This window comes from Nyctereutes procyonoides, unplaced genomic scaffold, assembly GCF_905146905.1.
Source record: "Nyctereutes procyonoides isolate TBG_1078 unplaced genomic scaffold, NYPRO_anot_genome, whole genome shotgun sequence".
NCBI classification, from domain to species: Eukaryota; Metazoa; Chordata; class Mammalia; order Carnivora; family Canidae; genus Nyctereutes; species Nyctereutes procyonoides.
In genome coordinates this window covers 14,363,039-14,387,895 of record NW_026575141.1, presented here as the reverse complement: position 1 = coordinate 14,387,895, position 24,857 = coordinate 14,363,039, and the positions used below count along the sequence as shown (strand labels likewise).

Sequence of the window (24,857 nt, the reverse complement as noted above, 5' to 3'; positions counted from 1 at the left end):
TCACTGCCTCTCAGAGTTAATTTAAGCAGAGAAAGAGGTGTTCCCAGACCTGAGAGATTTTTTTTTTAAAACAAAACAAAAAATCTTGATGAGCAAAAGTACGAAAACATTCATTTCAAAGCTTCCAGCTGCTCAGTTTTACTAAAGGAAGAGACCTGAATTTATCTTTGAGGCTGACTGTTCCATTAATCTCAGAAAACCAACTTAATGGCAATTTCTGTTATATAAATGTAAGGCAAGTCCCTACCCACTGTTCTGGGGCAAACTGTGAAATTAACCTGCATCCTGAGGTTTCAAACAGAGCAAAGGGTTTAATGTAAACCCTGTGCATGTTTTGGCAAAGCTAAATGGATTTCTGAGGCTCTGTGATTTCTTTTAGGAACGTGTTTGCTGCTTCAAGGAACACAGAGATAACACAACAGTGCTACTCCTTGTTCTCAATTAGAACTTTTCAGAACCCAGAGGACTAAAGAAAGGGGATGTGATGAGAGCTATTCCTCACCCTAAAAGGGACAAAACCAATAAAGACCAACTTATGGTAATATTTAAGTCTAAATCCCATCATGCATACTGACTTTGGACTGCTGCTTATGCTTTGGTATAAATATTAAGTGCAATGATTGTTTATTGGGGCTACAGGCCTGAATGGTCAATCCTATGGCTAGGAGGTGGAAGGTGGTCCCCGAGTTCTGAAATTAGATCTTCAGGGGCCTCAGATTCTCACAAGGAAGCTTAGGATCTGATTTCTAGGTAGATCACTGGGTACACTCACCCTGGGGAGACAGCAGCCAGTCTTAGGCAGACAGAGATGAGGAGGAGATAAACAGAGAGGAGACTCTTCCCCTCACAATGAGCAGGGACCTCTAGTTTCTGAGTGGGGAACTCCGAATAGAAGCAAGCAATAATCCTGAACGGCCCTGTCCTGCCCTTTCCTCAAATGTTCGACCTTCATAAAATCTTATTGGCTGCACTGTAGTAGAGAAAGGGAAGGGTCTGCTTTGCCCTTGGGCAGATGGCAAAGAAGGCCACAATGGTCATGGTAGCACAAAACACCAGGGAGGAGCCAGCCATGATTTGAGGTCATCCATCATTAGAGGCACCATCATTAGATGGTGGCATCAAGAGGAAGAGCAGAGTAAAGGAACATGAAGTGCCTGTTTCTGATATAAGCATGCAGGCAAATAACTGGGACCTATGCTGAAAAGCAATGATGCCACGTGGGCATCACTATAAGGGGACCAAACCATAAAGAAATCTAGGAGGAGTATTCTTCTAGGCAGAGGGCACCAAAAGTGAGGCGGGAGCAGGCCTGGTTATCATAGGTATGGTGAGGAAGCTGGTGAGGCAGAGAGCCCAGCATGTGCTCTCTGTGCCCTCCCATATGTCCTTCCATTGCCACTTCCCACCTCGAATTCCAACCCACCTCCACATTCTTCCCTAAATCCTGAGGTCAGAAGGCATTCCTCCCTGCCATGATTTGTCACCTGGTACTTTACATTTGAGCACCACAGTCACTGGAGAATGACACTAATGTATTTAAGGCAGAGGCAGTGTCTGGTTCACGAAATGTCCCCAGGCCCAGGACAGGGCCTAGAATGTGTATTGTGTTCACTGAATTGACTGGTTGAACTAAACTTGGAAGTAACTGAGTGTGTTTCACAAATTTCAGAGTGATCAAGGGCACCTATTATTCTAGGTGTTTATCCTATATTTATACACACAAAGACTTGTGTACATGGATATTCACTGTGACACTGTTTCTAGCAAAAGACTACACATCACCTCAAATTCCAGAAGAAAAGTAGCTAAATAAGTTATGACACAGCTGATAAACTGCAGCCAATGAGGTCAGTAAATCTATGTGTCCTAATATGGAGCCAACTATAATACATTGTTAAGAGAAAAGGCAAAATAAAGAACAATGGGTATGCTATGTACTATTTGTATTAAAAAAAAGTGCTTATATATACATATTCTATCTCTGAAAAGAAACATAAGAAACAAGTAAAGGCAACTGCCTATGCGGAAAGAAGTAAGAAATCAGGCATGAGAAGAAAACTTAATTTTTACTCTACTCCCCTTTTATTCTCCGAAATATCTATTACTGTGTGCACATGTTATCTGTCGAAGGAAAAAAAAGGACTTGTTTTTAGAAGAAAGAAAAAGGGTCAAATAAGTCCTCACCCAGCCACACATAGTCCTAGCACCTCCTTCCCCCTCAAGGCACCCTCAGATTCTAGGGTATTTCTTTATACTTCACGAGTCCTGAGGTAGTGACCAGATGTAAATGATAGGCTTTCCTGGTGTGGCAGGGAAACTGATGGCTGGCAGCAATAAGCTAATGACTGGGTAGAATGAACTAAAATAAACTATTATTTAAATATTGTCACCAGTACAAGCGAGTTGTCTTCTAAAGCACAGGCTTGTCATGTAATAGCCAGTTTAGCTACAGAGACCAAGAAAAACTGAATCATCAGGCAATTCTGATGTTTAAAAAAAAAAAAAAACCCACACATACACAGACACACAACTTCCTTGAAGGGAAATCTGCTTGCAAGTATGATACTTAAAGTAGATTTCTCTAAGATGAAAGTGTCAAAACTGCCCGAAGCAGCTAGGATTTAGTATTTTCTTTTCTTTTTTTTTTTTTACAATTCATTCAATGAAATTTTTATTTCTACCTTTAATGTAACCACATTAAGGCATGTTGCTCTAAACAACCAGAAATAATGGATGTAAGAATATAGGTAGGTAGATTTTTGAGAAGTTCAAACTCAGAATCAGCAACATGACAATTTATCCTTATTTGTCAGCAAACATTACACATGCTAAGTTTGAGAGGACCAAGAATATTCCCAGAAGACTGCCATGGCTTTAGAAGAACTGTCAACAATAAAATATAAACTCTTCTTATGCCAGACTAGAGAAGTGTCTTCTCCTTTAGGGATTAAAGACAGAAACCTGACATCTGAAGTACATGTCCTTTTTAGAATCTGAGATATATACTTTAAATATATTCCCTTCCTATCAGTCCAAATAACTTGTTCTTCCAGGCATTTATTCTCACCAATAAAGCTTTATTTGGAAGCATAGCTGAAGACATTTTAAATTTAGAAATTATCTTTAAACCAAATTTGAGTTCTCGAATCATAAGGTGCTGTCTAGTTCGCTATCCTTTGTTTTTAATTGATCTGTTTCTTTCATTAAATATTTCTTAATGGAGCAAAAAGAGAAACTACTTGAACTATACATCCAGTAGTTAAGTAAAATTTAGTACATGTGGGTGGATTAATGTTCGAAATTGTGATTGTATATTAAAATCCAAGAGTACAAAAACATACCTCTAAATTGTTGGGCACTAAATTACTCTAAATCTATTATAAGGCATTAAAACATGACACTGCATCAAATGTTGTCAACAAATGCAGTACATCTTTCTAAAAATGTATTTCAAGGGAAATAATTGTCAAATAAAATACCCACAGATTTTTTTAAAAAAAGATATCCTTTACACTATCAATCATTTTCTGTAACAGTTTTTTGTCTTAAAAAAATGACAACTTTAAGAGAAATAATTCGATTAAAAAATGGGTAGAGGACCTGAATAGACATTTCTCAAAAGAAGACATAGAAATGGCCAACAGACACATGAAAAGAGGCTCAACAACAACCATCATCAGGGAAGTGTAAGTCAAAACCACAATGAGATATCACCACACACCTGTCGGAACGTCTAGAATCAAAAACACAAGAAATAACAGATGTTAGTGAGGATGTGGAGAAAAGGGAACCCTTGTGCACTGTTGGTGGGAATGCAAACAGTGCAGCCACTGTGCAAAACAGTATGGAGGTTCCTCCAAAAATTGAAAATATAATTACCATATGATCCAGTAATTCCACTACTGGGTATTTACCAAAGAAAATAAAAACTGTAATTCAAAAAGATATATGCACCCTTATGTTTATTATAGAATTACTTATAATAACCAAGATATGGAAGCAACCCATAGATGACTAAGGAATTGGTGGTATGTAAAATGAATTTCATAAAAAAATGAAATCTTGCCACTTGAAACAATATGAATGGACCTGGATGGTATAATGCTAAGTGAAGTAAGTCAGTCAGAGAAAGACAAATACCATATGATTTATTCTTATGTAGAATTTAAGAAATAAAACAAATAAGCAAGAAGCAAAGAAAACAGACAAACAAAAAAGCCCAGACTCTTAAATATAGAGAATTGGTGGTTATCAAAGGGAGGTGTGTGGATGGGGTGAATGAGTGAAACAGATAAAGGAGATTAAGAGCACAATTATCTTGATAAGCATAGAGAAATGTACAAAATTGCAAAAAAAAAAAAATACAGACTTACAGAAAGCACTAAATTCTTCACCATCCTTTCTCCTTAATACCTAAGTTATAGTCATTGGGATGATTACACTGAGAAAGGTAATAAAATCTCCATTCCAGATTAAGCTGGCAGTCATAATAATTCTGTATTTGTTGAGTTTTTAAATTTTTTTTTCACGGGCAAAGCAGAAGTTGACTCTGAAATTAGCAAAGGTATTTTTAAGGAAATGGCCACAAATTGTATAAACACCTGATAGAAAATAGAGTAGACTTATTTTGGAGAAGAGTTTTTAAAGGATATTTAAAAATATTAAAATCTTGGACTTAAAGCTTAAAGATCATTAAATCTTGTCTTAATTTTTAATATACAGATAATAAAACTGCCTATTTAAAGTGACTAGTCCAAGGTCCAACAGCTAGTTCATGAAAATGTTAGAACAAATGCTTGGACTTCTCTCTCCTACCGTGTTCCTTTTATTGAATAAGCCTGCCATGTTGCTATTGTCTCCACCCATGGAAAGGGCTTCCTCAGCAGACAGGTGTTCCCTAGTTTCTCACCCCTAGTCTTTGCTGTGAACCTTGGCTGTTGCCACTGTTCTCCCCCAAAAGATTAGGAAAGCGGACCAAGGCCTACTGTCACAGCTTGGGCCATCTGTCAGTGGACTCTGGATGACAAACTGTAAGTTGCAGGCACCTGGCTCTGCACCCTGCCTCTGTCTCAGGGGCCTATCTGTGCAGGATCTGGGCCTGGCCCAGGTCCTGCCCAACTGGCAGCAGGTTCTAGCTGATAGGAGGCCAGCAAAAATGAGTGCAGAAACTCGCCTGTGCTGCAGTCCCAAGGCGCAAGTGTCTGAAGGTGGAACTTAGAGACGCAAAATAGAGGCAAGTGCTAGATGGAAACAAGTCAGCCAAGAATAGCCTGGAGGCTAAATAAGAAGAAAGCAAGTAGACCATCAGATCAGCGGCTGCTTTGAGGCCACTTTGGAAAGAGGCTGGGAATAAATAAATAATAAAAAATATAACCAAATAGTTGCCATCTGCTGCTGTTGCCACTACCTAATTGATATTTAATCTCCTCTCTGGCTTTGCTACTCCATGTCCACCAATATCTTTGCCCATGGCTAAAAGTAAAAGCTCTATCCTTGTCATGTTATTGTAGAGGGACTGTAAATATTACCATTACGGAAATCTACCTACCATTACTTATGCTGTACTCTGTCCCTGTCCTTGACTCAGAAACCTCATGAAATCCTATTCATCCTTGGAAAAGACCTCTTGAGGCTGTCTCCTCTAACTCTCCCAAGCAAAATATATAGCACCCTTTCCTGGGCTCCTGTTATGTACAGAGAAGTCATCTGTTGAAAAAATAGTGTACTTAGTGGGATTACTTGTCTAATTTCTCAGTAAGCTGCTTGAGAACAGCCTACAGACTTACTACCTTCTCAACTTTCCATTTTGCCATCTGGAAAAGGAGGCTCATGTGAAGATTATACAAGATATAGCAGGCAGAGTGCTCACCCCAGCATCTGACACAAGTACCAGTCAGTCAATGAACGCTTACTTCTCATCACTATTTGTCAGCAGCAGCATCATTACCAATATCCTTTATACATCTCTACACCCTAGCATAAGGCTTTACATGCTCCGTTAACTGCCACTTCTTTTGGAAAGTCCTATCACACACTGTAATTATCCTGAGATAACTGGATAGCGGCTGGCAGGTTCCCCTGACACTCCTGCCTCCTGATATTCATTCTTTTGCAGAACCCCCTCCTTGCCCTGTTGAGTATAGATGGGACCTATTACTTGTTTCTAAAAAAATAGAACGTGGCAAAGACTGTAACTTTTGTCTTGCTGCTGACTCACTTTATTGCCTTCTTGGTTTGAATATTTTGATGCAGCAAGCAGCCATGTTGGAGAGGTCCATGTGGCAGGCACCTGAGAGTGGCCTCTGGCCAACATCCAGCATGGAGCTGGGGACCTGTGTCCAATATATATGTATATATTGTTGAATGGCAATATATAACTAATATACTGATATTTTCCCAAAGTATATTCCAGAGTTAAAAACATGTTCTTAGCCAAATAAATATGAGAGATGTGACACCAGATTTTATGTTAACTACAGGAAGGTCAAGGGCCTTTAATCACTAGCCATATTAGCTAACATATTATGTTGCAAATTCACTAGGTGAAGGCAACAGAGGAAGAAATACACATGAAGTTCACCCTAAACTGCCTTGACCAAGGAGAATTTTTTTTATTTTAAAAATTATTTTTGACGGATATAGGGCCACAGTTTTAGAAATGCCTTTTCAGATTTATGGAAGCAGTAAAAGAAACAGCAATCAAAACTGGCTCTGAATACCTCTGTAAGAAGAAGGCAGGATAAGTGTGTAAAGGGGACAAGAGCCATCTAACTAACTGGGGGGAAATGACTGGCTCCTGCTAAAAATAATACAAAGATGAAAAAAAATTTCACTTCCAACATTTCTATAGTGATTCTCTCTCTAGATATGCCAAGCATGATATTTTTATGGGCAAAATAAACTACATACTTGTGTTTCTCAACAAAACAATTTATGGCTACAAAGAAGACAAAATAATAGTTCTCATTCTTTCTCCTCCAACACTGCAATGATATACATCATCTATCACCAGCATTGACAGTGACTATGGTTGAGCTGGAGGTGGCATGGGCAGCTTGGAGAAAGGAAGGTAAAGGGAGAGTAAAGTCTAATAATGAGCACTTTGGTGTCACATGTCATATGAAAAAGGGTTTTGAGTTTTGTTTTTTAATGTTTTCCTGATTCCCAGAAATTTTATCTATGGCAATGAAAGGGCAAGTTGGCATGTACTAGAATGTTTGACTACCTTCAGTGCTTGAGCTTTCAATGTACAGATAGCTCCTTAGAGCTGGAGGGTAAAAGTACTGTTTATTTTGGCATTCACTTAGTGATTCAAAGACAATTTCAAATTTGCATCCAAATTTCTCTACTTTTGGGATCCCTGGGTGGCTCAGCGGTTTGGCACCTGCGTTCAGTCCAGGGCGTCTTCCAGGAGTCCTGGGATCAAGTCCCACATCTGGCTCCCTGCTTCTCCCTCTGCCTGTGTCTCTGCCTCTCTCTCTCTCTCTCTCTCTCTCTCTCTCTCTCTCTCTCTCATCTCCCTCTCTCTGTGTCTCTTATGAATAAATAAAATCTTTAAAAAAAAATTTCTCTACTTTTTTGGATGGAGATCAAAAGAGCTCATTTGTATCTATCCCCACTGACAAAGTGTTGGGTAGCAAAAGATATTTATCTATAATTTCATATTTAAAAGATCATGGATCAATAAAATCAGAACTACTTGGATATTCTTCATGTTGTTATTTAAAAGATATAGGGCAGCCCCGGTGGCCCAGCGGTTTAGCGCCGCCTGCAGCCCAGGGTGTGATCCTGGAGACCCAGGATCGAGTCCCGCGTCAGGCTCCCTGCATGGAGCCTGCTTCTCCCTCTGCCTGTGTCTCTGCCTCTCTTTCGCTCTCTCTGAATAAACAAATAAATAAATCTTTAAAAATAAATAAATAAATACAAAAATAAAAGATATAAAAGAAGTCATATGATCTTCCAGGATGATTTTAGGATGAATTATTTTCAAGCCTACAGACTCAACAGAAATGCCAGTGTTAAAATGTCAATCAATGACGCCCACGCTGAGCTAATATTACAAGCTCAAACAACATTCTCATATTAAAAAGGGGGTAATGAGACCTGTAGTGTCCCCTTCACATGGTTACGAGGGTAACACAAAATAAGAGCTATGAAATCACTTCATGAACTATAAAAGGCTGGTTTTATTATTATTACAAGTGAGAGAGGTTTGAATGTTTCCTAAAAGCAATCTAATGTCAAGTGCTTCCGATAAAATGTTTCAATGATTCAACTACTACAATGTTTCCAATGTTAAATTCAATATTCAAAAATGAAAATGCTTCCAGCCACTGGAGTCTAGAATGACTTCTACATCTTGTACGAGGCAAAATGCTTGTCTTTTGCTTCAACACTGTATATCAACAGATGGCCTATATTCAAAGCAGATCATAGACACGTCACAGACAAAGATGGTAAAATAAGCAATTCTTAAAATTTTAAAAGTGACTAAGTTTGCTGTCATAGCCAATGCTGACAAAAGGTAAGGTACTGAATGTAGGTTACTGATATTTTTATTAAAATGAAGGATACACCCTACAAACTGCTTGGCTTATGAATTTGCTAAGGAATCTCCCGTAATCTTAAATAATTTGTTTTGACAATCTATGAATACCCTTTCTCAAAGATGACAAGCATGTTCCTTAATTTATGTCTATTTCTAACTGTGTAGTACTTTTCCTCTTGAGATTTTACAGACTGGTCAAATGAACTTTGACATCAAATTTCATTTAAAAAAAATGGCCACAAGTCTTAGAAAACAAGCTATAATGGACCTACACTGTTTTCTCATAAAGTCTGTGTTGCAAAGCATCAAATCTCTGAAGACCCTTAAAAATCAATATGCCATTTTTCATTTATATTTCTGCATTACCTAACAATGTAAAAGTAATTCCTGCAGCAAGATTGACTCCTGAGAGACTACAACTGATGCTGCACATAAGTGCTGTTCATTCTTATAGTGTTCAAGGATTTACTCATTTCTTTATTACAGTGTACACTAAGGTATAATTATATTTTTCATTAGGGCTGATTTTTCACACGGTTCACAAAACTTTCTTATCTCTCTCCTACTGAAACATTTGGCAGAAACACTCAGTTGTTTATGAGGAGAAAATGTATACCAGCAGATTCTTGGTTAATTAACAAAAAGTTTGATTCATAAAAGAACTAACATGAAGTATAATTTTATTCTAAAAGAATGACACTAATGATTACAAATCTATCATAAAAAGTTCTGTCACAAGAATTAGTCCCTCCTATTAAATTATCCTAGTCCCAGAGCAGCCCAGGTGGCTCAGTGGTTTAGTGCTGCCCTCAGTCCAGGGCGTGATCCTGGAGACCTGGGATCGAGTCCCACATTGAGCTCCCTGCATGGAGCCTACTTCTTCCTCTACCTGTGTCTCTTCCTCTCTCTCTGTCTCTCATGAATAAATAAATAAGATCTTTTTTAAAAAAATAAATTATCCTAGTCCCTTTACCAGGGAAGCCAATCTGAATGGCACTGTGATAGGTATATTTTTAAATCTGAACTGCACACAACAGAAAGTTTTTAACACTGATTTGTAGAGAATTACTTTGAACATTCCACCTTGACCAGTAATTATACTTTAAAAGAGACAAATGACAATTTCCATAAAATATAAAAGGCAATGATTTAAAAATAAGATCACTTAAAAAAGTTCATGAGCCCTTGGGGCATCTCCAAATAATAAAAAATGGGGACTGCAAGGCATAAGCAAAGTTGTAGGAACCATGTTGTTGTGATTTACCACTGTATGGTCAGCTGCGAGCACTCAATAAAAATCTGTTGAATTAACTGTTGAATAATATTCCTTATTGTATCCGTTTTCAAAAAGGCAAGAAAGTATGTTATGAACTTTAGAGAAATAAATTGCATTAAAAATAAATAACATTTTGGGCAGCCCAGGTGGCTCAGCGGTTTAGCGCCGAGTTCAGCCCAGGGCGTGATCCTGGAAACCTGGGACGGAGTCCCATGTCGGGCTCCCTGCATGGAGCCTGCTTCTCCCTCTGCCTGTGTCTCTGCCTTTCTCTTTCTCTGTCTGTCTCTGTCTCTCTGTCTCTCATGAATAAATAAATAAAATTTAAAAAAATAATAAAAATAAATAACATTTTGAACATGTAAACCCTAATCCCGAAAGGGTTAATAATAAATGTGACATTTATATGAACTGTCTAAAAGTCACACACTCTTCTTAAATGATTTGTAAGTGTTAATTTATTTGTCTTCTAACAATTCTGTGAGGTATCCCATCTTACGATCACCATCCTTATTTTTAAATAGGTAAATTAAGGCACAGAGATCTTTCAGTAATTCACCCAAGGACACATGATTTGTAAATGGTAGAGTCAGTATTCAAACTCAGACATGTGGTTACAGACTCTGCACCCTAACCATTCTGGGACATTTTATTTTATCTTATCTTTTCACTTGGATATATTTACTTCTATGTAAAAAGTTTTCTATTTCAGATCTAAATGTTTTCACGTAGTACTTCTGTTACAGCTCCCTCTGCCCTGGAATTGTATACTATTTATTCCCAACCTGTGGAAAAGCCAAGATTTGAACAGAAGGTTTCTCCCACCAGGAGGCAACAAGGACATTTTTCAACTACTGCCCAGCACAGCTGAGTCATAGTGGAACATTGTTAAAGTCAATTCAGCCTTCTTCTGCCCACAGGGTATCTCGATGCTTTAATTCCTCCCAGGAATATAATGAAAGAGGGTGGTTACTTCTAATTCATAAATTACCAGATCCATTACAACTTCTATTTCCAATGAGGTTTCCTGTAGGTCTGCTGTGAGAAACATTCTTTATATCGTTGTTTTTTCCATTTCCCCAAGACGCACACACTAGTTTTAATATTAGGACTGAGTGATAGCCACCTTCCCACAAGGATCTCACTGTAGCTGACACAGGTTCCCAGACCAGGAGAGATCATTTTGACCTAAACATGTGGTCAGCACTTCTACCTTCTCATATGTATGGGGAATAAGACTGTGCGTGTGCTAAATAAGTGATCAATAGTTTACTGGATACTACACGAGGGCTCTAGAGATACTGGCGACAATAATATTAATAACTTAACAAGTCACTTACTCAGTAACAGGCACAACGTTAACTTAATTCTCCATCGCTGGGCCAAAGTATATACATACATTTTTAAGATGAGGGATTTAGACAAGACAATGTCTGAGTTTCCTTCAAAATCCAGATAAAATCTAAAATTCAAAATTCTGAAAATGTGCATGTAGTGGGTTTTCCTATATAATTATAACAGATTTATGTCAATTTTCCCTCAGACTTGCTGCCTTTATCTGAAAAAACAAAAATAATAAAACTTTCCTAATGACATAACTCTTATTGACAACAGGATGAGGGTTTGGACAATAACATCCCATTCTGCTTCCAACTCTTGGAGAGAAAGGCTATCACATCATATTTTATATTATTCTTTTAACATTAATAGTAGCGATTTTTATTAGATGCTTCCAACATATTTTAAGTAGGTTGAGAGCTTACCGATACCTTTTCAGAAACCGTCTGTGACTTTTCTTATGCCTCTCTTTATTTCTTGTCCCATTCTCTCATGTGTGTGTGGTGGGGATACTCAATTTAGCCAACTCACTGACCTCAGTTTAGGACTTTCAGGCTGGTTCTAAGCACAGCTTCCACATCTAACATTTGCTGGTTGTTGTTTCACACAATAGATTTCTTAGCTGGCAACTCTAACTCCAAAACTGGAAAGAAAAACCAAATACTTCAATCTGTATTTTATGTCAATATCCTTCCAGATTAAAAATTATAATGTCAAATAATTTGGCAGATATTTAACTGAGACCCACTCCATTTCTAAGGTTTGAATTTTTGCATAAAGTTATATTATTTTAGGTCTGTAAGCTTGATTATACATATCGAGTTTATTTTTATGTGATAAAATAGATTGTTTTTCAGACGTGTCTAAAATCTCTAAGCAAGACAGATCATTAGTTCTCAATTTTTTTTACTTTTTAATTCTCTAGTACTTTCTTTTATTAACATGAAAGAAGAAAAGTCCTAGCTTCCTATGTTGATCTAGAATTCAGAAGAAATCATTCAAGAAGAAAATTTCTAATATTCATATAAATATGCACTACTCAAAAAGTAAAAACAACATAGATAGCATTTTAAAAACCTTAGAAAACAAAAGAGGAAAAGCAAACTAATATTGAACTGATAGTATTAAGGTAAGAAAAAACATCCAAATTACAAGTTTTTTTAAGTGTGTCTAACCTTTAGAATTTACAGTGTATCTCAGATTTTCCACAGTAGCCAGTTTCTCTAGCTCCCCAGTAAAAATTTTAGAAAACATGTGATTCAGACTACAATGACTCACAGTCATCAACATTTCAGTATAAATTGGGCCTGTTGACATATGTATCAGTGGAGTCTGGTTTTGGCCGCATTTTAAAATGTGGCTTCTTGGAAGGTAAAGAGCTAGAGACAGAGGAAGATCCACGAATAAGGGACATCAGTGAATTGTTAAATTCTAAACAACTTTTAACACTTATGTATAGGTTAACAAAACTCAGGTTCAAGTGAAAGCACTATTGTCCTGAATGGCATGGGAGTGTTACATGAGTCTAAGGTTTGTTTCACTGCCACTCTTGCTAACATCACCTACAATTCTTTCATTCTGGTCATCACTGCCAGCATTTAGCATTGCAGCCATTCCACATGCAGATTTTTTCTAAAAACACATTGGTGTATTTCAACTCAGATCCTTCATCACTTATCTGATTTACTGACAACAATTCTACCCTCATATTGTATAGTAAAAAAAAAAAAAAAAAAAGATAGAAAGAGAAAAGACAAGAAAAGAAAAGAAAAAAAAGAAAGGAAAAAGAAACATAATAGCTTCGCATATTGAAATCCCTTTGCCCAGAAGGTTTCCATCCACCGTGGAGAATGAGACGATCAGCCCTATTTGTAGCAGTCTGTTTTGCATTTTAAGATGTCTTATTACCTCATATGCATGATTTGGCTAAAAACGAACTAACGTTCTTTTGAATTTCCTCATTTCCATGGAGTTGGAAGCTGCCATTCTTAGCAATCAACCCCCATCCACACTGCTTCAGTCTGCTTATGGTGACTGAACAGAGAGGTTTCTCACAAACAGAGTAGAATATGCATATGAGTTGCAATTCATATAATTCCTTCTTGTTTCCATTTACAGCTTTTAAAAAGCCCATATAGATGAGTTTTTTAGAGGATTTTTAGGACAGTGAAACTTGTCTATAAACTTGATACTATAATGGCAAATACATCATTATAATTTGTCAAAACCCACAGAATGTACAACACCAAGAGTGACCCTAATATAAACTACAGATTTTAGGTGGTATTGACATATCAGAGTGGGTTCATCAATGGTTACAAATGTACCATTCTGGCGAAGGGATGTTGATAATTACATGCATGTGTGGGGGCAGGGAGTACATGTGAATTCTGTATAATTACTGCTCAATTTTTTTTTTAATTACTGCTCAATTTTACTGTGCATCGGGCAGCCTGGGTGGCTCAGTGGTTTAGGGCTGCCTTCAGGTCAGGGTGTGATCCTGGAGACCTGGGATCGAGTCCAACATCGGGCTCCCTGCACGGAGGAAGCTTGCTTCTCCCTCTGTCTGTGTCTCTCATGAATAAATGAATAAAATCTTAAAAAAAAAATTTTTTTACTGTACATCTACAACTGGTCTAAAACATAAAGTCTATTTAAAAGGAGAACAAAATCTCTCATGTATTAGCATCTTCGCATAGCTGGGAGAAGTCACACTGTGATAAGACAAAACAGAAAAACTATGTAATTAAATGTTACCGTCATTGTCATCATCATCCCCCTTGAACGTGAGAAAACTTTTGAAGGGAGGAGTGGGATATTAAACAAGATTTAAATAATGAAGCTAAGTGATGATTTTATGATCAGAGAGAAGGCAATTTTAAGTATCAGCATTCCTTTTCAAAAGGGTGACCACATCTTTACAATAACTGTCTAGTTCACATGTTGATCAAAATTATTTCTAACATGTTGTCTTGATAATCTCTCTGATAGATTTTCAGATATGTACATTTTAGTTTGGAGTTTTAATGAAGTTTAGAAAAATTAGGGAAAAATAGACCTTTCTTTGGCTCAAACCACAGCATCAATTCCTCTGAAAATATTCTTCAGTTTTCAGATGTCTATGAAAACAACTGCCTGAACTTTGCATTAAAACTGCTCAGGTGTTAAACTGCTGAGAAAGCCTTTTAAAAATAGAGTGACATCTTACGGAAAATATAGTTAATTCTGCTAATAGAAAATATATTCTGAAACAAAGATATAGTAAAATTGAAGCCTACAGGTCAAACAAATGGGCTAAGTTATATCTAACCTTGAATTTGTAACTATGGCTTCCATGGTGAATTTTATATGCTAATGATAAAAAAATAGTTAAAGGTCTATACTTCGGGGAACAACAGGCATTTATTCAGAGATATTCTACTTATCAAACTGACAGACTCTACAGACTCTACTCTGCATCTGAAAGCAGCTGATTTCCTTCTGTTTTCCACTTTTCCCTACCGAATTCTGAGAGGCACATTACAAACAAACCCTGTACTCGCCATGGCCTCTGTAGAGTTACATCTCTAGTGTGTTCCGCAAATTAATCTAAAATGTGATTTACAATAATTTCCTTTCTTAAATCAAGACAGGGAACAGGGAACAGCCTGGAGGAGGAAACTACCAACATTAGGAAGGTAATATTTTAGACCTCTGGCGGGAAAGAGACCTGTCCAATTTTACTTGATTAAAACCATGGAGCCATTTAAACACGGTTCCTGCATTAAAAAAGTCACTGAAAAATATATAAACCAAAGCTCATGTGCTTATATGACAGAGTCCTCATGGTCTCTATTTTTCAGGGACAAATTTAGCCCAACTGTCTTTCCATATAGCTCGACATGATCCTTTAAAACAGTGGGAGAACAGCTGGGAAATATGGATGACCCCATCCTTGTCTTGCAGGGATTGCAGGAAAGCACAATTCTACAGATTTATCTATTTTGTCTTAATCTCATCTACATGGAAATATACCCTTAAGTTTCATACTATTATACTGCAAATGAACATTAATTTCTTGGTGAATTTATTTATGCATTTACTTGTCATACTTCAATAATTTTCTTTTCATGCGATCTCAGTGCCTATTACAAATGTGTGGCTCTCATCTATTTGAATTTCCAGAAGACAGAATAAAAAGACATTTAGATTCAAGGGAGGAATGGTATAGTACTGATTCTAGATGCAACGGACCGATTTTTAATCACCAGAAAATATCTGGTTATTAGAAAATAAATTAATAATTTTAGAGATGTACAATATACAAAAAGCAGCATGGGAAAGGATCTGGGAAAGTACTTGTTCAATGCTCTCAGTTTTCAGGTGAGGAGCCTAAGGGTCAGAAAGGATAAATGACATCTTGAAAGTCCCAGGCTAGTTAACAAACACAACCAGCTCTCCTAATGCAATATTCAACACATTCGGCCCACAACAACAGCATAACTAGATGATCATTTAAGGCCTGCAGAGTAGGAGCTTCAAATCTTAAACACCTTTTGTGCATGTTTACATTCACTCAGTGATGTTTGTTTTTGCAGCCCAATGTTACAAACATAGTAAATACCAAGCAGGTGTGTAGGGCCTATGTGTAAGAACTTCAAAGCAAACCTGAGGTTCCAACACTATCAAAAGTCTTTAACTTTTGACTGTGCCCAGCAAAGGGAGCACTGATAAAGAGAATATTATTTTGTAAACTGCTGGTTTACCAAAGCAAATCAGCAGAAATTAGAAATTTAGGTGGGTGTTAGTCTTTTTTTTTTTTAAAGATTTTATTTATTTATTTGTGAGGGGGAGAGAGAGAACACAAGCGGGAGGGGGAGGGTAGGGGGGCCTAGCAGACAGAGGGAGGGAGAAGCAAGCCCCCGGCTGAGCCAGATACACTGTGGGGCTCAATCCCCAGGACTCTGAGACCACGACCTGAGCAGAAGGCAGATGCATAACCAACTGAGCCACTGTGGCACCTCGGTGGGTCTTAGTCTTTATGCTAATAATTTAGTCACACATATTTTTAATTCATTCAACCAATATTTGCTGAATGTCTACTCATGCTAAGCATTGTTCTGGACACACAGCACAGATAAGAGAGAGAAAGACAAGCCAAGTCCCTGCCCTCACAAAACTTACAATCAAGTAATGGAATAAAAAAACTAAACAGATGAACAAATGAATGAAATCATTTCAGTGCTACTGAGGAAGTTAAACTGGATGATAGTAATGGGAAAGATTCTATTTTTAAACAGGTGATAGATGATCTATGATCTCTTTGATTAGAAGGAGGTAGCCATGTGAGAAGCAAGAAAAATATTCTAGGCAAAGGGAAAGGCTAAGTAAAAAGAGGCTCCGATGTGGGAATGTGTTTGGGGTTCGGTTGTACCACAGTTAGGCAAGGAGCAGCAGAGTGGTGAAAACACAGGCTGGAGGAGGGATCTGAAATAAGTTTTTTCATGCAGATAATATAAAGATGAACCCTTTTTTAGAAATGAGTCTGGAAAAAAAAAAAAGAAATGAGTCTGAATACCTCTACACAATTTTATTATTATTTTATTATATACAGGCAAGACAAACCTCGGTATTAGGAAAGCCATAATGATTCTAAATCACATAGAATTTACTTATTCAAAATGAATACAGAAAATAAGACCCAAAGAAGCACTTAAATATGACTTTGCTTACAAGGGAAAAAAAAAAAGTAGTTACAGCATTTTTTGTGTGTAGCTGGAATTCAGAACTGAAATCCACTTAAATCTGAATGGATCTACAAATAATACATGATCATCTGGTTTACCTTGTCTAGCAGGTACACTCTCCATAATACTAACATTGGCCTCACCCATTACTATTGAATTAGTCAAATGACAAAATGTTCTTTAAACCATGAAGTATATTTTCTTTTTTATATTATAGCGTGAGTGTCATATTTGTTGTATGTAGAAAATACATATAACGACCAATGATGTACTAGAATGTATATACACAATCAATAATTTACTAGAAAATTAGGCAACTCTATAAGGTAAAGCATCCATATGTATAAATACAAAGAAGACTGGGCTACCTGAGAGTCAAAGATATGGATCAAGCATCTGAATCCCAGTTTTGCAACCATTTACCTGAGTGATCAGGCCTCTATGAACTCAGGTCTCTCTGAAAAATATGCATTACTATACCTTACTAGATTCAAGAGACAAGGAAACAAGAATTTCTAAGTGTCTGGCACACAGATTAAATTCAATAAATTCTAGTGTTTCCCCCTGCTCCCCAAGCAGTTTTTTCTAATAAAAAATAGTAACATTTAAAATATGGGACCTATACTCAGACAGACTTCATTTGTCTCTTTTAATCAATTTTCACATAAGAAAAAAAAAAGGTAGGACAAAAGAACTGCTTCTAAAGCTCTTTATACATCAAAGTCTGAATTAAGACCTAGTGTTTCTAATTGTTCTGCTGCCTGGAAGCACCCCATTTTGACTGTCTTAGCTTCTCCACAGCTTCTACTGTGCTTCCTTCAGCTCAGACATTAACACGTGCCCAAGTGCAGTAAATCACAGCTAATTGCATGTCTTAAATTAAAAGACAAAAATAATGCACAATTAATTGGGGGGAAATTGTCAGTTGGTGGATGAGTCTTGCTCATTACACTTTGTGCACAGGATGCATGCCAAGGGTGTGTTTCAGGCAAGAAGACTCAATCTGTGACACTGAGGGGAAGGTGCATGTCACAACCTTTCTGCAGAGCAGTCTGGTGCAAGGAATCACACGCTTCAGAATACTGACACTGCCACAGCAGCACACACAGCTTCCTCTCCAAGGACGTTCAGTGCAGGACTGCAGTTGACAGCAAAATTTAGCAAGCACTAAAATTTTCATTGATAAGGGACTGAATAAATGGATGAGGTTTGCACCATTAAAGGAAAAATCTAGTTGTTAGAAATGATTTTTTTCATGTTTAATAATATGAAAAATTGTGCATGGCATATTCTTAGGTGAAAACTGTTTATAAAACAATATGTTTTGCAAAAGATAAGTGTAGAGGAGGAGGGGAAGGTACTAGGAAAAGAAACAAGGAAACATCTGCTCTGAATATCTCTAAATTTTCTAATTTTCTAAAACACTTCCTAAGCCTTTTAAAACTGAATTTCAATTTATTTCTGAACCTAAAATTATAACATATCTGTTTTAAAGATCCAAATGAATCTTTTAGGATGAACTTACCTGACAATTATAATAAAGATGTTGCCATAAAATTAAAAAACAATCCCCCCCCCCAAAAAAAAATAAAATAAAATAAAAAACAATCCCCAGTAATCATTTATATATAATCACATTATACCCTTGGATACATAAACAAAATCAACTTTGTAAAATATATTTTATAAATATACAAGAAAACCACGTTCAATAGAATTATATGTTCAATGCAACTACTTACTCCAACATATACCTTACAATATATTAACACACCAGAAGAAAACCACTATAAAACCTTATTAATTTACTGATATTGACAAACTACAAAATATGCTCACAGCAAATCCAATAACCCTAAATTTGAAGAACTATAAATCTCTCCTCCACCCACCTACTCTTCCATTATTTTCTACTCTGTAATTGAAAGATTTTATGTCTGGCACCCAGTATTATTTTGATGCTAAAATCTGCAATAAACCACACACATACATACACAGAGTTTCATCATTTCTGCCAACTAGATGAGAAGAAATGACACTTTTGCAATATATATTCGTTATGCTAACTTTTGTTCTATTTCAATTTTAGGAGGAAAGAATATATAAAACCCAACAGAGTATATTCATTCCAAAGGTACTGAACAGTTCACTAACCTTGAAATAAGAAATAAACATTTCTTGCTCTTTTATTTATTGGAAGGTGGGGTGGGAAAAGATAATGATATTTCAGGAAAAACCTGTATCTCAACCTCAGGCATGTTTATGTCCCAAGGGTAATATTTCCATTCCATTCTTAATGGAACAAATTTCTAATCAGAATATGTATTCAAAAATAATTGAGGCAATGCAATGTCAACATATCATGCTGCCATCAGCATCCCCTGGTGCTGGGAATCAACTCGGCACCCTCTCTGCTGTGACATAGCCCAGGCAATGCAGGAATGTCACACTTGATGAAGGGAGGAGAGCTAGCAGGGATGATACAATTTTGCCCCCATCTGTGTGCTCAACACAGAGTCTGGAGGAAAGCTTCAAAGCTGGAAGAGGCCAACCTGAAAACTTTAAGGGATGGATGACTTATAACTGAAAATTACAACTTTTCAGTCAGAATCAGTGTCTACTTCTGTAAAGTTATTGAGAATTCCTGAAACAGTCATTTCTGAAAAACATAACACTGGCCCTAGATTTTTAAATTATTAAAATGGTAGGGCAATATGTATTATTGAATATATGTATTGAATACATTTTGTGATGCCTCCTAAAGTCCAGAGGCTTAAATTAAGGTTTCTTTAAGTCTGACAATAGATTGATTATTGTTGAAGCAGGTGATGGGTAATGAGTTTTCCTTACACTCTCCTCCTATTTTTTGAAAATATTTGACATTTGCATGATAAAAGGTGAACAAAATTAGGTTTCTTTCAATATATTTTATGCTAAAAATTTGACTGACTTTTCCTTTAGAAATATATGAGATCTGATTTATGCTTATGATTATTCAAGACTCTAAAGAGCAGTGTCAATTTTTTAAAAATCCATGAAGCATGATGTTGATCACTAAAAAAAAAATTCCTTCAATCCTCAAAAAATTTTTACCATGATCTATAATGACAGAAGAAGCACACCTAAACAAATGCAATGCCACCATCTGCCTGGCATTCTCACAGTGTGACAAAATAGACTGGTAATTAACTGCTTTCCTACCGAAATCTGCCAGCTTTAACTCCCCCGTGTCACTGATCAGAAGGTTCTGTGGTTTCAGGTCTCTGTGCAAAATATAACGCTGGTGGATGTAAGACAGCCCTCGCAGCAACTGAAATAAAAACAACTGAAAAAATAGGGAGACAAGAGTTAAAATCTGAACACAGATAAATGCCAGTTTCTATATACAATCTGCCAAGTACTTGTATTTAGCAAAAATGGGTACCCATCACTAAATTTCCTACCCAGATTACTTAAAGAGAACATACATAAAGGTATGGAAATCCCTAGTTTAGTAACAAGTAAATCTGGAATTTTCTACCAACTTATTATGTCAACCCAGAGTGCCCTCCTCACCCAGAAATCTATAATCCAATCTGCATTCTATAAATTAGGCAAAATGTAAAGAATCAATTCATTTTAATACCTTATTTCCTCAGGCTTATAATTGATGCTGGAGACAGAGGGAAAAAAAATCTATCCATAACATTATCAAAAAAAAAGCAGAATATTTTTACCAAGTTTATGTAAATGTGCACATATTCAATTCCATAGAAATGACATAAACATGTTACCCAATGATTCACCCATTAACATGCTTTAAGGAATGGAAAGATAAGATGATTTCAATAATTAAAACAAAACAGTCACATGGCCCAATTAATACTACATTGTAATTATAATGCTTTTGCACATATGGCCACAGAGATTAGGCTGTCGCCTAAAGACGGACACGCACCTTTACTATTACAGAGCAGACCCATCTGAAAGGAAACCAAAAACAGAGCAACCAAGAATTGAAGAGCAATATTTTCGAAGAAATAATTTTAGGAAATGAGAGATGGTTTTCTATGTTTAGTTTCATATTGGATTATATCCAATATTTTTTTGATAATAATATAATGTGATTTTCAAGGGTTTACAATATTCTGTTTATGAAAAAGGAAATGTTTTATTATGTTTATTTATTTTATTTTATTTTAATTTATTTATTGCAGGCTCCATGCCCATCAGGGAGCCCAATGTGGGGCTTGAACTCATGACCCTGAAAAGGAGACTTGAGCTGAGATCAAGAATCATACACTTAACAGACTGAGCCACCCAGGCTTCCCAAAAAAAGGAAATACTTTAAAACAATTCACTTCACAAAATAATCCTAATAATTTCTAGTTTTTAAAAATCAATCTTTTAAAACAAAAATAAAAACAAATGTTTTAAGTGCCATCGGTATTCGAGTCTACATAATTAGCTAGTGACAAAAAGCAGTTTAAGGGAAATGTGAAATGAGTTAGTTGTCCAAGACGGATGATATAAGGATTCCAGAATATTTAAATGGAAGAGATTGGCAAACTCCTCAAGGGCCCTGGAAGCTAGCACCTCTGGAAAATGTCCAACTAAGAGGGGTGGGGAGTGGGGGAGGTGCAGCTAAAAAAGCCAAGTAAACTTTTTACAGGGTGGATACCTTGAAATCACTGGAAGACAAATGCATTTCAGAATCTTTGTATGTGGTGACATGCCATGGAGCAGCAAAAACCTACAATCATTATTTCAGAATCTAAGCATCACAAAGGAAAAGCCTGTTTGTTCTGTGTTAGCCTAGATTAAATGAGTGGCTCAAGAACCTCAGGAAGCAAACGTCTCTCTAGACTCCTCCTCTAAATCCTTCCTGTGTAGCAGATGGAGAGACTTAACACCATCACCAGCAGCTTCCAGCTTCATTCTTTCCTCCTAATACCCCCTCCACCCCAAAGACTAAAGCTTACAATTTCTAAGAAAGTCCATATTCCTTCAGTATAGAAGGGAGGAGGTGAGCAAATAAAGCTACCATGTGTTTTCAAAAGCTTAAAAACAGAAGGCAAGAGTAGACCACATAACAACCTTGATTTTAAAAAAGTGGATTGTGGAAAGAAAGTTTTAGCCTTCTCATAAGTACAGAAGTCTGAGACTTATCAGAATGTGACTGTCTATTTAACTGTGGCCATGAATTTTAGTTTAATACACACCAAAGGCCAATTGCTGTTCTGTGGATGTATCACAGAATACAACCTCATTTAATCTCTGTAACAACATTAGTGAAAGAGGAACTACTGTGATCTCTGTGTTCGTGATGGGAGAACTAACCACAACTTCTCAAAGTTGTACAGCTATTAAGTGGCAGAACCAGGACTCAAACCCCCGCAGCTTGATTCCAAAGTTCATGGTCTTAACCGCTTCACTATAGGAATCTTGGCCAGACATCAACACAAGTAGACAAGATGTGGACATAGAAGCTGCTTCCTCCAATACAGGATCAAGTCTAGGCAGATAATACCAAAGCCTTCATGGCTACTAAGTGAGCCCTGCTGCCAGCTGGGTGCTCAGACTTCATCATCCTACGCTCCCTGACTTCAAGTAATCTCACCCACCCCCATACACCAAGCACAGCGCTCTTCACGCCTTTACCTTTATTTTTGCCTCTTTTCTGAAAAAGAAGCCCCCTCTCCCCATTGCCTGTGTGATTCTCCAGGTCTCATCTCAAGAACTGTTCCTCCCTGGAGCCTACTACTGTGACCACCTCCTCAGCCTTCACTCCCTCTACAGGGCGTGCGTCGGTGCTCCCCCTCTGTGCACCCAGGGCAGCCTCTGTACATGTCTACCACATATGCTATCATCCTGGGCCTCACAGATTGTGTGCCTTAACTATCTTCCTAACCGGGTACACAGCTGATATTCCTATATCAGTACTGTGAATACTGAACTGAACTTTGAGACATTTGGATGAAGCAGATACAAAAATAACACATAGGAAACAATGCAATGGGATTTTCTAAGCACCAGGGTAGAAGTGGGTAAATCAGGCATTCCTAAAAGGCTCTTTTTTTAATATCTTTACTAATTAGTGAAAATATATAATCCTCCTGCTAATACAAAAGCTATTCAAATTGGATATCATATTAAAGGAGATTAAGAATATTGGTGTCAGGGAAGGATGGGAGTACACACTCCGATTACAATTGTATACATGACAAATGAAGCCCAGACATGACAAATACAGCCCCAAACATGGTTATAGCCCAAACAAATTTTAGCTCTTCAAGCAATACACAAAGTTAAGTCAGAACAAATCTCCATAGAATGAATTCATTCAGGATTTATTAAGTGCCAACCACATATGCCATGCAGGTGCTGTCATGCAAGAGGGTTGCAAAGATGAATACGAGGTTATATGTAGTCCCTGGATTCCAGAAACTCACAGTTCATTGGGAATGGAGACACACAATGGATGGCTACCACTTCAAGAAGTCTGCACTGTAACAGCAACACAAACTCAGTGTACTGAAGACACAGAGGAGGGAGGGTCTAACTAAAATTAAAAAAAAAAATGTAGAGTTGATCCTTCCATAATATAAAGAGCAGCCTGTGGAAGAGATAAATCACAGGAATCTTGTCCCTCTGAACACAGAATTCATCACACATAAAATTTTAATAGGAAACCAAATTGAGCAGTCACTAGATGCATAAGTTGAAATGATGTGTTAGATGACAGACCTCTTGCTATCCTGAGGGAAAATATCAAAGCAACCAGGCAAGTAGGTCACTAGATAAATTAAGAAGATAATCCCAAATAAATGAAAAGACAGTATATGAAACTATAACCCTACCAGTCACCATCATAAAAGTAATGGTAGCAGGGGGACAACAGTACACTTCACTAAACACAGTAGAAAAGCTGGTGTTTTAGAAATAATATTTTGCTGTGCTTAAAAGAATATGCGCTGCTAGCTGAGGGAAGACTGTGAAGAAGCGGTGGTCATGCTCAGTTAAATAGAATGGAATAGCCTTTGGAAATGTCTTGAGAACTCATGTCTTGGGACTCTCTTCTGTCAAACAAGCAGGCAAATACCTAACTTTCATATCAATTTTTGAGAAAGCCATTTGGCTATATAAATCACCACACAATAAGCTACACTTGATCTTTTTTAAAAAATTATTTAAATTCATGCTACACTGGCTCTTTACTTTTTAAATTTATTTATCTATTCTATTCTATTAATTTATTTATTATTTAATTAATTTATTTATTTGTATTCATGAGAGACATATAGAGAGAGGCAGAGATATTAGGCTAAGGGAGAAGCAGGATCCCCACAGGGAGCCCGATGTGGGACTCCATCCCAGACCCTGGGATAACGTCCTGAGCTGAAGGTAGATGCTCACCAACTGAACCACCCAAGCGTCCCTAAACTGGATCTTTTGAAAACCAGAAGACACTATGAGAACAAGAAGGATCACCAAAGAGGGGCCACATGCAGAGAAAAGAGTAAAAATCATCTTTGGTATTTGCTAATACAAATTGTAAATACCAATGGAATCTCAGAGACTGAAAAGACTGATACTAATGGAAGACTTACTCTAATTGAAAAGTTGTTCCGAGTACTCTTACGTGTATCATTAAATCCTTTCCATCAATCATCCTGTATTTTTTTCTTTTCTTTTAAATAAAAAAACTAACCTCTAAAGGCACAAGAAACTTACTCAAAGTCATCCGCTCATCACACAGCACTTGTGAACTTCCCATTATACCCCATCACTTTAAGTGAGGTTGATGATAAATGCATGGATCAATAGAGATATATACCCATTATAATGAAAGTGCTTTTAGTAATTGAATCCAAGTTTGTGAAAGTTTCAATTAGCATCTTATGTAATGAGTATATGATTCCTGCATTTGTTTTTGCTATTTAAAATCCTCTCAGAAGTTAAGAACATGGCTCTAGGTACTAAAGCTGGTAAG

At 37.0% G+C, this 24,857-nt stretch overlaps 1 protein-coding gene across 3 annotated transcripts in view; it reads right to left on the bottom strand.

The window, feature by feature from the left end:
- Positions 1 to 24,857, bottom strand: part of CDK14 (cyclin dependent kinase 14) — a 564,290-nt gene that overhangs the window by 244,549 nt on the left and 294,884 nt on the right. For all 3 annotated transcript variants that reach the window (XM_055307507.1, XM_055307508.1, XM_055307506.1), the window contains one exon: positions 20,087 to 20,210. In XM_055307507.1, coding sequence (XP_055163482.1) covers positions 20,087 to 20,210 — 124 coding nt within the window. The remainder of the gene's footprint in view (positions 1 to 20,086; positions 20,211 to 24,857) is intronic.